At 37.9% G+C, this 16,125-nt stretch overlaps 1 protein-coding gene across 1 annotated transcript in view; it reads right to left on the bottom strand.

The window, feature by feature from the left end:
- The window catches only part of SLC30A9 (solute carrier family 30 member 9), a gene marked incomplete at its 5' end in the record, with an annotated part of 30,857 nt that extends 20,002 nt beyond the window's left edge, over nucleotides 1-10,855 (bottom strand). The window contains 8 exons of the mRNA XM_083861240.1: nucleotides 348-415; nucleotides 1,111-1,169; nucleotides 2,229-2,311; nucleotides 2,537-2,629; nucleotides 3,330-3,429; nucleotides 6,206-6,268; nucleotides 8,794-8,970; nucleotides 10,759-10,855. Coding sequence (XP_083717366.1) covers nucleotides 348-415; nucleotides 1,111-1,169; nucleotides 2,229-2,311; nucleotides 2,537-2,629; nucleotides 3,330-3,429; nucleotides 6,206-6,268; nucleotides 8,794-8,970; nucleotides 10,759-10,855 — 740 coding nt within the window. The remainder of the gene's footprint in view (nucleotides 1-347; nucleotides 416-1,110; nucleotides 1,170-2,228; nucleotides 2,312-2,536; nucleotides 2,630-3,329; nucleotides 3,430-6,205; nucleotides 6,269-8,793; nucleotides 8,971-10,758) is intronic.
- Nucleotides 10,856-16,125: the final 5,270 nt, after the last annotated feature.

Here is a 16,125-nt window from a genome sequence, read left to right as displayed (position 1 = left end):
TATGAAAAGCTTCCCCTCAAGGAGGAGCAAGAAAAAAGTACAAGTTTAAATACCTGCTTCTTCAGGTCCTTCAAAATTTTAGTTTTTACTTTCAGAAACTGTATAGTCTCATCAACTCCAAAAAAATTGCTCTTCTCTCATCAGAGATATATTCAATACCTGACCTCTGTGTATTGATCAATGTATTCACATAAACTCTCTCCTATCAACAATAAGCACATAAATCTATTAACTTTAGTTACAGACACAGGTATCTTTATCTTAAATGCACACACTGTTCCTATTTCCAGGATAATATAAATTGCTTTTTACTTGCATAAACAAAACTTTCTTTTTTTTTTACTTACATGCAAATAGCTACCATTACCACCTTCCCTGGTCCCTTGAAAAACATAGCTGCTGTACTGGAGCGTGGCTACATAAAGAAATAAGAGATTATTTAATATCTAAATCTTGATATCATGAGCTACCATACAAAGTATTAAATAAAAAACTTTGCAGTACCCTGTATTGCAAAAGTTCTTGAAGGCAACTAATTTATTACTGAATGTTCAGCCAAACTGCAGCTCGGTCTTATATATTTCTACAAATAGTTGGCTATTAGAAAGATAAATATCCAACGAAGTCTCAAGCAGAGGCCACCACAGCCATAAGGCCCAGAGCCTGCTAAGGAGTCATTCTATACATCCAAGCACCTGGATCTAGGGTGTGTGTCTGCTTAAGCAAAGAGGAAGGGCCAGCAGTGCATAGACAAAAGCATTCATCTTCTGGGGGCTTTTTTCTTAAAGAAACTTACTTCGTTTTTTTTAATTACAATATATTCAGTACACACAGTAACAGCTTATACTTGAAATCAGGAGTACAGCTGCAATTTTGATAAGAAGGCAACTGAAAAAAGAACCTTTTACTGGTGGATTGCACTGTCACAGCAGGAACCCATTCATGCTGTCATCATAACATTTACTACTGTGTAACAATGAGGTATACATCTGGTATATTACAATGCAAAAAAACCTTCCAGTAATATTCAGTTACACAAATTTTCCTTCAAAAGGTGTCATAACACATCTCACAACACTTTTCTAGCCAAACACTTGAAAATGTCCTTACCTTAGTATTTCCAAAGAACTCCTTGTATTCCCACAACAGCCTTTGGTTTCTAAACAGATCTGCAGTACAAAATTCACATCATAAATGTGTACTAGCAACCAGTGGTTTCAGGAACCGAAGTCTACTTTTTTATGCAGCAGCCAACTTCTAACAAGAATTAGATGAGCTATCTGTGAAAAAATTCCTCTCTTGAGGTTGTTAATCAGAAACATGTGTAGTTATACACTCATGCAAAATGCCAAATACAATTTGTTATGATCCTAAACACTGTAACCATTTCTACCAACGAATGATAATGCACAGAAGGAAAAACTAAAAATATACTTCTGCAAATTCAGGCATTTTATTTATATCCAAAAATTATTCTTCAGGTCAATAAAAAATTTGAGGCTCCTGACTGCACTTTCAGTACACTTACAGATACCTTAACATGTGTCTGCAGTTCTAGCTTTCTTTGACAGAAAGGTGTTCAAGTGGCACTACTGTTTCAAAAAAAAAAGACCTCTCATTCTAAGGTAGACAACTGGACTAAGTAATAGTAGTAGTATCTTGAAGTAGTATTGCCTCCTGTGTGATTTTAACTGACTAGACAGATGCAAATTCATTACAAACTACTGATTTGGCTGTACATGTTATCGATAATACCAACAAGGATAACAAAAATCATATTTCACAAAAATATATGGAGTAATTTTTGGGGGTACTTTCCCCTTCTGAAACACAAAGGCAAGCTGAATTCTTTTCAGAGGAAAAAAATATTGAATAGTAGGATGGTATAAAGATTTGGATCAGCTTTGACTCAAAATTCACAATTAGAAAAAATGCAAAAGCATTGAAAATGCAAATTGTCATCTAAAAATTGAAAGCCTCCCTCCCCCAAAGACCATGACTACAGATCTCCACTGAATGTATGTTCTTGCTGTATCACAAAAATTATTAATTGCAAGATTGTATCTGCATGGACAGTAACATTTTACTCTAAGATTACACCATAAAACCTAGTCAGCAATTGCTAGTTCCAAATTTACATTTTTTCAGTAAAGTAACACTACCTTGTGGATTTCTAACAATTATAGTTTCTTGCTACATTTCAAGGTATTTGAAAACTCTATACTCACTTTCTCTGTACTTGATCTCTGCCTCTTTACGTCGCTTTCTCTCTCTGGCAAGAGCCTCTGGACTACCCCAAACTTCAAGAGACCTGCATGAAGTGAAAGTAACTTTACAATGTTTCTATTTATGCAAATTTTTTTTCAAGCATAAAACCATACAATCCAATGTTATATATACAATGTAAATATAATAATCAGGATATAAAATGTGTTCAGATAGAAAATGAAAAACATTATTGCCCTTTCACATTGCAAAGCTGACTTTCAAAACTCTTTTCTCTCTCTCTCATATCATCCTTTTTAAATGTTCTTACTTTGCCTCTACATCCGATCTCAGGTACACCGTGAAAGTCTCAGTGTCATCATGGGGACTTCGTCGTTTGATTTTTCTCAGCTGGTCTAAATCACTAAAGGAAGTGGACAAAGAGTTCGGTGTAAGAAAAGGATCATATTATTCTAATTTGACTTTCATGTCTGGGTAACGATCCACAACTTTGATATTATTAATTTGTTGTACAAAAAAAAGTGAAGTTGTCTACTTCAAACAGAACAGACAAACAACATGAAGCAAGTGATCTCTAGCAGGCTATTCAAAACTCCTGTTTTTCACATCCAGAAGTATAAATACTAAATAATAAGACATCCAATGAATGATCTGTATGTCACTGATAATGTGCACATACACTAAACAAGAAGCTTTATGAATTCGCCTCCCTAAATGGAAATCAGAAGTCATGTGACAAGAAAATTTAAGAGATTTAATCCCAAAATTTACACTCTCAGCACAAGCTGCAAAAGGCTGAAGATAACAAAGCTACTTGGGGAAACAAAAAATATTTCCTGTGCTGAGGGCATCTACACTATTATGTAAAAACGGGAGGAACAGGGGTATTGCCCCCCAATTAGATTTACGGTCTCATAAGTACAAATAAACTACTTTAAGAAGCAAGTACTGAAACATGAAAATAAAGTGCAAGCTCCTAGTCCCTTGTAAAAATAAGCAAAGACTAAGTTCAGCCACTTGCAATTAAGTACACTACAAAAGCATACTTCATGCACATATGAACAAATATACAAAATTTAAATCTCAATTTAAACCCATCATACCTGGATTTAAGACAAAATTCATTTATTGCTCTGACTCCAGTGATGAAGTTATTCTGTGTGTATTTTGGTCCATACTCTCTTTTTTTAAGGACTGCTTTCACTCAAAAAAAAAAAAAAATAGATACACAAGTCACTCACAGAAGACTAAAGCAGAAACCTCAAGAAGTAATCCAATCTAGTGTCATATTGTGATATCTCTTAGTGGAAATCTGAAAAAGAATGCTTCCCAGTGATACAGAAAATTGACAGTGAAGTGAAAGGTATCTTCCTCAGTGTGGAAATGAATATTTACCTCCATAGAAATAGAATGATTTACCTCCAAAAATGTCATTTACTAAGCTGTAATTCAAGGTTCTCAAACCTAAATGCCACAGTCAACTATTTCTCCAACTTTGATGTCAGAGATGGTGCTTGGCTACATAAATAGCATTCAAATATGGCTATTTGCAAACCCTTGGTCTAACAACTGAAACAGCAACACACTGCTCCATTTCTATTTTTTCCAATAACCAAGGCCACTTTCTGCAGATAGGACTTTTGACCTTTCCAAAGCACAGAGAAATGAGACACGTTGTAGACATCATTTTTCTCAACTATTACATTCAAAATTAGTACAATTAACACTGGGCATTTATAAGAATTAAAAACATACATTCTTTATTTATAATGCTTTTTACTCTGGATGATGTACTCTTATCACATCAGATTTTCATGCACAAGGAAAAGAATACCACACCTATTCAAAACAACTATAAATGGAATTTAAAAATTCTGCTATTATTTCCTGCTTGTCTGTATGTACATAACTTCATCTCATTCTCAAATGTAAATCACTGTACACTAACATACATTAAAAACATGCTTATTGGAAGACTAGTTACATTTGGGAGGATAAAACACAAACTAATAGTGTAATGTAAATAACATTACAGAACACAACTTGAAACAAAAAGCTCAGATTCTACTGGTGAGAAGACTTTACAGCACATATGAACTTCTTGCAAATCACAGGATTGACATGATTTCTATAGCTCATGCAGAACTATTCCTTAAGTCACAGGATACTTACAGGAAGATACTGCTTTTAAAAACTTTGAGAAAAATTTTCCCAGAGTTCTACATTGTCTTATTTCTGTTTTGAAGCTTAATAGCAAAACATATTGTTTGACTCTCCATGATGCACTAAGAGTACAGCCATCAAAATTTATCATAATAATATGACTTCTCTCATCCACTTTGGACTCAAACAATTTTTTCGTTTTTTAATTTTTTTTTTATTCCCTCAATAATCACATTCATCCCACAAAGCTCCTGAGTGAAGGCAATGAAAAAAACTTTAGCTATTTCCTAAAAATAGTACATTATTTACTATGGTTAGAACAGGCTGATAATTTTTAATCAAGAACACTTTCCATCTCTTATTTAAAACAAATATACACTCAAATCATATGAACCTTACTAAAAAAACAATTTAAGGATTTATCAAACACTTACTAATTAATCTTTCAGAAATACAGGTAAATTTCACTAAAATCATATATTGTACACTGTATATATTGTACTGTAATTGTATATTGCACAGTATCTCAACATTACTCCTACTTCAAGTAAAAGTAAAAGTAGTATTACCCCTGCTTCAAGTAAAATATAAATGCATAGAACTGTAGTAAATGTGGAGGGGAAAAAAACCTATTTCGTGTTTCCAAGAGGAAAACAAGCTCAACAAAGATTATGTAAACAAAACATTTTTTTAAAAGCACATTTTTTTAACATTAGTGAGCCTTTAAAAATGTTACTGTACTTGTAATACTTAGTAATACTTGGATCAGTAAGTTTTTAAGTCAGAGCAGCATTTTAATATTAGAATTCCACTAACAAAATCCTTAACATACACATTTCTCCTTGCACATCTTTAACTAAGAGAGGGAAAACTCTTGCTGAAACATATCTATTTTCACAATTATTTCACAAAAATTTCTCCTACCTTGCATTTTCTCCCTGCACATATATACTAAGAGACAATGAATCTAAAGAAATTGACATTCCCCTGAACCACTGGGGATGAGAAGGCAGAGAAAAGCAGAAGATTAAGCCTGGGAAGAAGTGAAGGGTTAGAGAAAGGTGTTTTAAGGTTTAGTTTTTATTTCTCAGTACTGTGGTCTGATTTGACTGGCAATAAACAACTGATTTTCCTCAAGCCATGTTTTGTCCATGACAGTAACTGGGCAAACTGAGTGATCTCCCCCTGTCCTTATCTTAACTCAGAAGTCTCTCATTACATTTTCTCTACCCTATCCAACTAAGGAGGGGATTGACAGACTGGCTTGGGTGGGCACCTGGCTTCCAGCCTGTGTAAAGCCCACCACATTACTATACACAAATGGAAATTTTACAGAACTCAGATTAGGCAGTTCATGTGGTCAAAATATATTTAGAAGCAACACTGATTAGATTAACTCAGTAATAAGAAAGAACAGAGGAAGACTTAGAACAAGGAACGGGAAAGATCAAATATTCAGCTTAGCCACAATAAGTCTGAGAGAGGGAATGGACATGCCTAAAAACACACAAGGGGGACAGACTGCAACAACACATGAGAAAACAAATCAGTCTTTTCCTGATGAACTCTGCAGCTTAAATGAAAAGTACAAACAAACATGGAAGAATGAGTAATTAGAAGGAATACTGCTGCGTTTGATTTTTTAGGAGTCATTTTCAAACAAACAGTACCAAACAAAGTTGGAACACAAGTGTGTTTTAAAATGCTACTTACACAGCTTGCTTACACAATTGAAGTGGAGCCACAGTTTCCTTACACTTTATTTTTACTACCAGCAAACAGCAGTAAAGCTCCAATACACTAAGTATTTCTTTACCTTTTACTTGGATTGGCTGTTTAGGTGAAGACTGTTTTTGGCCTGCATTGGCTGTATCTTGTCCTGTAAAATAAATTCAAGTTCACTGTAATTGTGGAAGCACCTTCTTTTCCTTTTAAGAAAGAGTTTGACTGACACAACATTAGAATATATCTTAATATTGCATTGCACCATGACAATGAGAAAATGTATTTACCAGATTTCCAACATTTAAAACTCTCCAACGACAGAAACAAACAAACAAAAGTAACTATTTAATATGGCATTGATCAGTAAACTCCTAGCAGCTTGCAGAAAAACACCAATTTGCAACATATTTCAAAAAGCACCCTGACTTTAAAAAAATATATATTTTAACAGTGCACTTGTGGTTTGGGACAAGTTTTATGCAAAACTTTAAGTTAGTTAATATAATTAATTCTATATGGCTTATGGCTGCTATGTATCAGAGTGTTTCAGAGCTTCCAAGCTGGGATTCAGTTTTAAGGGATGGAAGCTTCTTCATTTACAAAAGGTTAGCTCCTGAAAACACAGAACATTTAAACTAAAATCCACAACTTATATGTAACAAGCTAGAGCTGGAATGAAAACAAAGTCTTTTAGCTGGTTTTGAAACTTGAGGATATGATTCTATTAGAAAAAACAACAAAATATAATTTATAATAGTGAAATGAATCTTAATATTTGGAAAACTACAAATTCCAGTAATTTTAGTGATATTTCTAGTTACAAACCAGAAATACTACTTGAAAATTCAAACAAATATTTCATCCTTGTCTCATACATCTCAACATAACTTTCAGAACAAAAACCTTATGGTTCTAACATGTCAACCCAACATATCCACTCTTTTGTGCCCTACCACTCTATAACACTGGAGGTTTACTACACATTCATAATCACTCATGAAATCAAAAATGACATACTAAAAAAAAAAAAAAAATACTTCCTTTAGCAGGTTAGTATTAAGTAATGAGGTACTCCTAGCCTAACCTAGTACTTAAATGATTTAAAGATCAGATTCTCTTGAAGCTTTGACTACATAACTATGTTTCAATCAGGCAATTAGTTAATGCCCTAAAAGCAACTGAGAACTACAGCTTATAACAATTCAAGGATACTTGGAAAAAAACACTTTAAAATTTTTGAAGTTGATTTTACTACGCAGCAAATAAGGTTGTACCATAACTAACTAGCATTCCTTAAACAGTCATCCCTTTCACTTGAAAATAAAAGAAACAAAATCCCTTTGCTGTTCCTTTCTTTTCTTACCTGGTTTAAAATATCAAGCAGCTGCATATTCATGATAAAAATCTTCTGCTAGAAGTGCTTTGCAAAAACAAAGTAGCAGCTTCTTTCCAAAAAGCATGCAAAACCATTTATATCATCAAAAGAAACAGCACAAACACTATTTAACAAAAAGACTGGGTCACAAGACTTCGGAGGTGGTGAAAAGACACAAAAATATTAAGATTACATTCATGCACAGAGATCTACGTACATCAAGTAACCTTCCAAAGTTTACTACCTCAGCTTAGAGTCAGAACAAAACCACATTGCATCATTGAGGAAAAAAGATACAGAGAATACTTCCATCGACAATAACTGTTTTTCAGACAAGTAGAGGTTGATACGGTAGAACTTTCAAGACTGAACAACATTTAAGAGTCACTTTTGTACTTTCAAACATCAGAATGTAATCCTCTTAGCTGGCTACAGTTACTAGCTTTTAAAGACTGTTGCAAGACCCAGGAATTTACAAGTTACTAAAGAAGGAACAAATATCTGCTATCCAGAGGAGGAAAAGAAAATTGTCTTTAGAAGACCACTCCATTGTAGACAAAAGCACAAAGAAAGAGAGCTTTCATTTTGAAAAGCATCTGTTATCTCTTAAGCACAGTCTTCCAAGCCTATATCTGTGCAGTCCCACAGTTAATAAGCATCAAAAATAGAGGATGTTACAATGGAGCAAGAACAAGATAGTTCTGAATTTCACAAGAACCTAACAAGCACAAGATTGACAACTGAACAGCAGGGAGGGTCAGGTTATGCACTCTGTATCAAATGTTTAATGTGAATGCTGCAGTTCTAACAACTGTCAGATTAGAAAGCTCCAGCAGATGAAACAGCTCAACCTTCTTTACTGGTCATTTATAGCCTGGCCTTGGGATGCCACAATGCTCAATAGTGGCACTCATTCAATCTTTATCATTAATTCCTTTAACACAACACACCAGAAATACTACCAAAAAAATTCAAATAAACAACCAAAGTAGTGAAAGATGAATAATACATTCTATTTCTTATCCCTCAAATAACTTAATCCCACTCAACATCCACATTTTTTCCATCACCACTTTACATTTGATTACTCTAAACTTAAACCTTTAGATTACCAGAAAAACAAAGAAATAAATTTCAGCATTCCTCCCTGCTTATGCATTTGAATTTCCTATACAGATGCCACAACCAAAAATACGAAGAATTCTGCAATCGTAATATCATCCAATTAAAAAAAAAAAAATTATTAGTAAATATATTAAGCTTTTACATTTTTACAAATACTCTTTATTGTAGCTTAGTACTACCTGTTTCAACTTTATGGAGGGTTTCTCCACGGGCTGACCCATTTGTATCTTCAGATCCAAGATCTTTCTTCTGGCCATTGGAGGTATAAACTCTCACTTGACTCATCAACTGCACAGGCAGGCGATTACATGGTAGAATGTACGACAGGCTCCCGTTTTTCATTGGAACTTGCCATCCTAACAAGGGGAAGAAAAGAAAAGCTGTTTCAGGCAGCCATTTTGGAAGGAAAAAGAAAGGAAAGCAGTCCTGCTCTGGCAGCAAAAGTTAGGGAAAGTTAGCTTGTAATATTGACCTGTGCTTATTTCAGCCACATTTATGAACTACAGAACAAGAGTACATAACATGCTTTGACTACCTCCCTTCAAACATTCACTTTTAAATTTCATTCTAACATTAGGAGGATTTTCCCACACTCCAGTATGCATTTTTCCCAGAGACCTCTGGATGATCTTAGGGGTTAAAAAAAAGCAAACGAAAGTTATTTGACAAGATCAGCTTTCTGATACATTAAGTCTCATTCTAGTCATACTGCCTCAAAGTCTTTAAAAACCATATATTGATAAAAGAACAAATACAGACCACTACAAAATTATTAGCCAGTGTGGCCATTTCATTTCACTCTGTGCACACTTTGTACAAATCACACCTTACCCGTGGAGAAAAACTGAACTTTGTGAGAATTATACACCTGCTACAGAAATCATGTAGAAAAGCACACAACATTGTACAAAACGTTTTACAGGGAAGTGTCTTAAATTTTGCAGCATTGACAACAGACAAATTACAAGATAAATATGCAAAAAGTCCATTGAGAAACCACCCTGGGTAGGCAATCTTTCATTTCAAAACATTATCCAAAAGCAGAGTTGCAGTACAGACCAACCTGTATTAACAATCAGTTTCATTTAGGGACCACGACACTGTTGTAGAGAGGGTAAATAAAACCTTCATGAATAAATGCAGCAGGGAAACTGGCTGCTTTGGAAAGCATTCACTAAAAATATATATAATTTTTTAAAATAAGTAGGAGATGCCGGTAAATAAAGTCATACAAAGCATAACCACTTAACTAAGAATAATGCAGCTCTCACCAAAAAAAGATAATATTTCACAGAACTGTCCATCCTTCAAAAGTCTCAACAGCTTCCTTTTTATTAGTGGACGTGCACACCTGCACGTCTACATGCACCGACCTGAGCCTTACTGAAGGAAAAATTTCCCCAAAAAAGGAGAGCTCTTACCGACAGCTGTCGCAATGTGACAAAAGCCCTTAACACTGAACTCAACGCAGTTCGCTGAACTTACTGATTACCAATTTATAAAACATTCCATGTTTATAAAACACTAAAATACGTGGCACAAGACGAGCAGTGTTGTTTCCTAAGCTTTGGTGATACTGGAGCAGTTGAAAAGGGGAAACTTAATCAACACATTTAGACGGCATTTTTCCTACTAATACATGCACACGTTAAAGAAAAAGCGCATTTGCTGCAATTTAACCGTGACTATACGAATAGGGGAAAAACTGCTCAGAATTCAAATTCCCTGAGATCTGTGGTCTAAAGGAAAAGCCAGGGCTCGCTCCTCAGAGCAACACAGACCCTGAAAGACGGCAATATATTTTATGTAATTACTGCAAACTTCGGCCCCGGCACGGGCATGACGCGCCCCTTTACGTCAGGCGGGGCCGGCACAGCCCGGCCGGGGACACCCGGCCTCTCACTGCGCTGGCAAAACACTTGCACATTTTCCTTCGTTTTACAGCCGCCCCTCAGAACCAGCCGCCGCTCCCCGGGCCGCGGGAGAGGTGCTGCCGCCTGGGGAGGGGCCCCGGCTGCCACCGCCGCCTGCGAGCGCCGGCAGCTCGCCGTGCCCCAGGCAAAGGCGGAGCTCCGCCACAGCTCCCCGCGAGCCCCGGCCGGGCGGTGCGGCGCGGTGCGGCGGCCCGGGCCCGCAGGACTCACCGTGGCAGGCGCGGGGCCGCGGCGCCGCCTGGCACCGCAGGTACAGGCGGTAGAGGCCGCGGCAGCCCCGCCGCTGGGCGGCCAGGGCCGGCATCATGGCGGCGGCCGCTCGGCAGCGGCCGGCGGGCGGGCGGCGATGCGCATCGGCGGAGGGCGGCGCGGCGGCGGCGGAGCCCCGGTGGCCCCGGGCGGCGGCGGTGGCCGGAGGCCGGCGGTGGGCGGCGCCGCGGCACCCGGATGTGCGGGGGCACGGCGGGGCCGCGCTGACTCACCCGCCCCGCCCACCGCGCGTGCGCCTGCGCCTGGCCCCAAGAGCGGGGGCCCGAGGAGCGGCCCTGGCTGCCCCGGGAAGGGGCCTGGGCCCGGCCCCGGCCCCGGCCCCGGCTGCCCCCGCCGCCCCCGCAGCGCCTGGGGAGCGGCCTCTGCCCTGTCACTGTGCCTGCTGGGGGGCGATACCTACGGGCACGTGTAACAAACGTACGCGCGTTACATCTCTTAGCACAGGTGAAAACACATTAGAGAATTTTTTTAATAGGTTCACAGAAATAATTAGGCTGAAAAGACCTCCGAGATCATCGAGTTCAACCTATGGCCGAGCACCACGTTGTCGACTAGACTTGGGGCATAAAGAGCCACAGCCAGTCTTTTCTTGAACACCTCCAGGAACGGTGGCTCCACCACCTCTCTGGACAGCCCATTCCAATGTCTTTCACCAATGACCCTTTCTATGAAAAAATTCCTCCTGATGTCCAGCCTAAGCTTCAGGCTGTCTCGTCCTGCCACTTGTTACCTGGGAGAAGAGGCCGACCCCCACCTGGCTACAGCCTCCTTTCAGGCAGTTGTAGAGCATGATAAGGCCTCCTCTGAACCCTCTTTTCTCCAGGATAAATACCCCAGCTCCCTTAAAAACTCCCCACAAGACTTGTGGTCCATACCCTTCACCAGGTTCATTGGTTTTCCCTGGACATAAATAACATTAAAGCATGTATACTTAATCTGTTTGCATGATTTCCGGGGATGTCAGGGACAAGGAACTCTGCTGACCTGAGATATTCTAGAAACACGTGGGTTTATTGCAGGAGTCGTGGGTTAAAAGGCCTTCAGCCACCAGCCTTGGCTGAAGGGAAGTCCCAAAGAGAGAGGGAGAAAGAGCAGGAGGGTAAGAGCTAAGAGAGAAGGGAGCAAGAGAGCAAGGTGGCAGGGGTCAGAGTGCAGGGGGAAGAGAGCAGAGGTAAGAGAGCAGGGATAAGAGAGCAAGAGAGAGCGAGGTCTTTGTTACAATACATTATATCTCCTTTTGTGATGAATATTCTAATTTACAGTGACCAACCAATACAAGACACAAAATCCTATGGTACAAACAGCCTGTAAGAACTACTACATTACCATACTGTGTTATATTTTAACCTCTAAAAACTACTCTTTAGACTTTTCCGTTTTGCTGCATTGACCTTTGGATCCCTTAGCTAGCAGAAAGGTATTGTTTAATCAAAAGGGATTCTACTTCAGCTGACTAGGCTATTGTTTTCAGGTTATATACTAAGACTCAGTATCCTACAACTCAAAATAAGCTTCCATTTCTATTTCGATTATAGGTTTCATATTTTCAGAATCCTTTGCTAAGCAATCATATTTATAAGGTTTCCCTGATTCATCTTCCCCAACACCAGATCAGTGCTGATAAAGTACAATTTAAAATTATGTCTTGCTCCAGGGAAAGTGCCATGTGGCTGATCCTGTGCTCCAGGGTTGTAAGGGCTGCCTGTGCCCAGCTGTGACACCTCCTGCCCTGTGCACCTACAGCCTGGCTCAGGACCATGCCTGTAATCAGCCCCACTGGCGCTTTTTTATAAAAGTTTGTTGTTTTTGGGGGTTTTTTTTTCCCAGTATAGCTTTGATATTGATTTACATGTGTGAGAAAATATCTCAAGCTTCCTAGTCTTCATTTGCACACTGGGAGGAACATGGGAGCTTACCAGAAGTTAGCTTGACAGAGAATTTGGATAAATAATGTACCTGATAACCCACAAAGCATTTGATCACTGAGGATAGTTATTATGGTGCCTGTCTTTAACATACACAATTAGATTTTAAAACAAAGTTTGCTGGCACATCTTTACCAGCCGTCTAAGTGAGCAGCATTACCAAAACAAGTTTTCCTAGAAGCCCAGGGGAAGCAGATTGAAATAAAATACTTCCACAGAATAATTAACACTCATCTTCCCAGTAGTACAACTGCAGCCATACCAAATAAATCAGGAGTATTGCAACAGATGCTGTATCATTAAGTACCAGATGTACAGCACTGGAGTTAAATACTAAATTGACTGCAAGCTGTAAAGTAGAACAGGTGAGGTCAATTCACCAGTTTCAGTTGGAGTCTAACATGCAGCTGATATATGTTTTGCTGGCTGCTTGTTATTTTGGCAAGGGCCTAAGAGTAAAAAAACAAAAGAAAGAGGAAGTTAAGAGTTCCCTATTTTTTCCCCCTACATAAAGATGTTTGCAAGCATATAGTCTTGAAACATTTGTACCTGAAAAGTCACTGCTGTACTCTAGAAGAGATGCTTAGGTTTATTCTTTCCTCTCTAAAACAAAATGGAACTAACTTTTTCATATTCTTTTATCCATCTGAATAACTGATTTTCTTTTGTCTGGTTTTGGCATTGTAAATATGAAACAGGAAGGAAAATAATAAAACTGGATTATCATACACAGATTAATAGTACTAACAGTGTGGTGGTCAGTCAGGATTTACACAATCAGCTGCTGTGCATGACTTTTTATATTGGCAAACACTGAAAACCCATGGAGACAGAGCAAGTAAAAAAGCATCAATAACAGCCTATTCTTCATGGGATAGCCAAGTACATAAAGCAATTGATAATGAATTACCAAGGCTTCTGGCATGCAGCTGCAGCATTCTAAGAAAAAAATATCAAGCTTATTTATGAGTTTATCAACCATAAGTTATCAGCCACTAGCAATGAACAGAGAAACATCCTAAATTATATGGTATCTCAGGACATTCAAACTGGCTACTTTAAGCCTGTATTTCATACAGTCAAGCTAGTAATAAAAAAAAAAAAAAAAAAAAAAAAAAAAATTAAAAAAAAAATAATAAAAAAAAAAAAGTAGTCTCATTCACATTCAAGTTGCTAAATGCTAAACTGATTATAAATATTATTTCTATATACCATGCTTGAACATGGGCTTTTGTGCCATCTGAACTTCTGTCTAGGGGACCAATTGTGTGAAGCTCTTGATACGGTGCTCATAAGAGAGGGGAGACTTGCTACCGTATCAGTCATTTCCTCAGGCCTCCTTTTGCAGAACCTCTAGAACCCTTCTTTATACAGCATATTACCATGCCTAAAAAATATAAGGTTAAGTCACCTTACCAGCTTTTCAGGAAGAACAGGGAGTAGGGTTACATTTTTAAGATTTAGAACCTCTTTTATGGAGACACTTTAAGAATTTACGTAGAACTGCTTGCAGACCAAGAAAGACAGGTGACTGGATTGAAATATAGACCTTTGAAAACTTTTTTACTCATTCCTGTTTATTTAAAATAACTAAGTAACTGACTGTATTACTCAAGCTACAACAGCCCATCATTATGAAATTTTCCAGTATTACTGTCTAGCAAGAAATATGTGATATGTAAAGGCTAGTAAGAAATGAAGAATTTTAGTGTTCCTTGTAGGAAAAAGTAAAGTAATATAAAGCCAATTTGAATATATTTTAATCTGGAATTCATTAAATATTTCAAGTTCATACACTGGAGAGAGACTTGCAATGTCCCCACATCCACCAGAAGAGCTGATGGTATTGACTTTATATAGTTTAAATTATTCTTCAGGGTTCCCCTCATATCCTGCTTTGTGGGTCTCTCATACAGCATAGGAAGGGGAAAAAAGGGAAAGACTTCAGATTTTTGTACCTTTTATGATCCTACACATATACAGTTAACATAAAGCAGCTACACACCAATAGTACAAAAAAAGTATGAATACATAAAGTATCCAGTGATCCCAAACAGCCTTGAAGTTTTCCAGGCAAACCATTTAAATTCACAGAAAAAGAGACAATATTTCATGGCAGGCAGGTGCAGAAGGGGAATGACTCCTCTGGAGCATGGAATGGTGAATCTTCAGAAGATTGCATAACACCACTCCGAGTCAATGCAGGTCTGTAAAGCTATTTCATGGCCATTGAGTCAAAGAGCTACATGAACTAAAAGTAAATATTTTCATTTCCAGCACATGGATAAGTGTTTTCAGTTATTCACATGCAGTTCATTCACCTGCAGTTTCTTAGACTGAGGGCAGGAGTCCTCAACAAGCCAGTTCAACCCCAGCAGCAGCTAGTGACTGCCAAAGGACAAATAAATTGTGAAGAGGCATTATTCTCCTGAGAAATTTAAATGGAGAATTACTTTCCTGTAGCCGATAGACTCAGGAGGAGCACATAATATTACTAAAATTTTTAGCTTCATAGTTGCAAACTAGCCACTAGAGGTCAGTGGTTTGGAATAAAATTAGCACATTTCATTTCAAATGGACAAATCATATAACTAAATAAAATTTCCAGCCTCTGAGTAAGGAAAAAGAACTCTTAAGGTTAGCAGCACTTACCTTCATCCAAAAGCAAGAAAGCTAGCTTAAAATTCTTAAAATCAATACTAGGTACATAATACTTAAAATACTGAAACAACTATTCATTCCCTACAGTAACATACAGACATGCATAAGAACATAGGACTGGAGGAATCTTCTTGCATCAGCTCCAGTCTCTTGCTACTCCACTTGTCCTATAATTTCTTTCATGAACCAAGCAAGGACCAGTATAAAAGTAGCTTGATTCTTTTGCTCATAAGGAAAAAAAAAATACAAGAATGTGAAATAAGCTCAATTAGTACTTTTGAAGTGCATAAAAGCGGTATATTAGAAACACCTATGCAGTGCAAGAATCTTCTTTAACAACTATTTCCCTTACAAATGTGTAATGCTCTGCAAAGAGAGAAGGCTGCCAGAGGACAAGAAGAGGCTGTTCCATCATGAAGTGCAAAGTTCATTACCATTTCCAAAAAGGGAAAAAACCCTCAAAGTAGTACATTTTATTTAGTCATTTATCTACTGATGTAAGTATATACACACACATCATCCATTCACAGTATATACATATTAATGCAACTGAATGTCTTACCTCTGCCCCAGAGTGAAGTTAAAAAATTTGCGACAATTAGAAATGTATATTCTATGATCCTGTGATTTTCTGTGTCCTCGTTATTTTTCTCCCTGTTCTTTCACCTTCTTTTTCTATTGCATTTCTACCTTCATGAAAAGTCTAGCTGATATTGCTTTA

Source organism: Zosterops lateralis (genome assembly GCF_965231275.1).
Source record: "Zosterops lateralis genome assembly, chromosome: 5".
Lineage (NCBI taxonomy): Eukaryota > Metazoa > Chordata > Aves > Passeriformes > Zosteropidae > Zosterops > Zosterops lateralis.
Note: the sequence above shows the minus strand (reverse complement) of the source record. Positions and strands in the feature narration are given on the sequence as shown.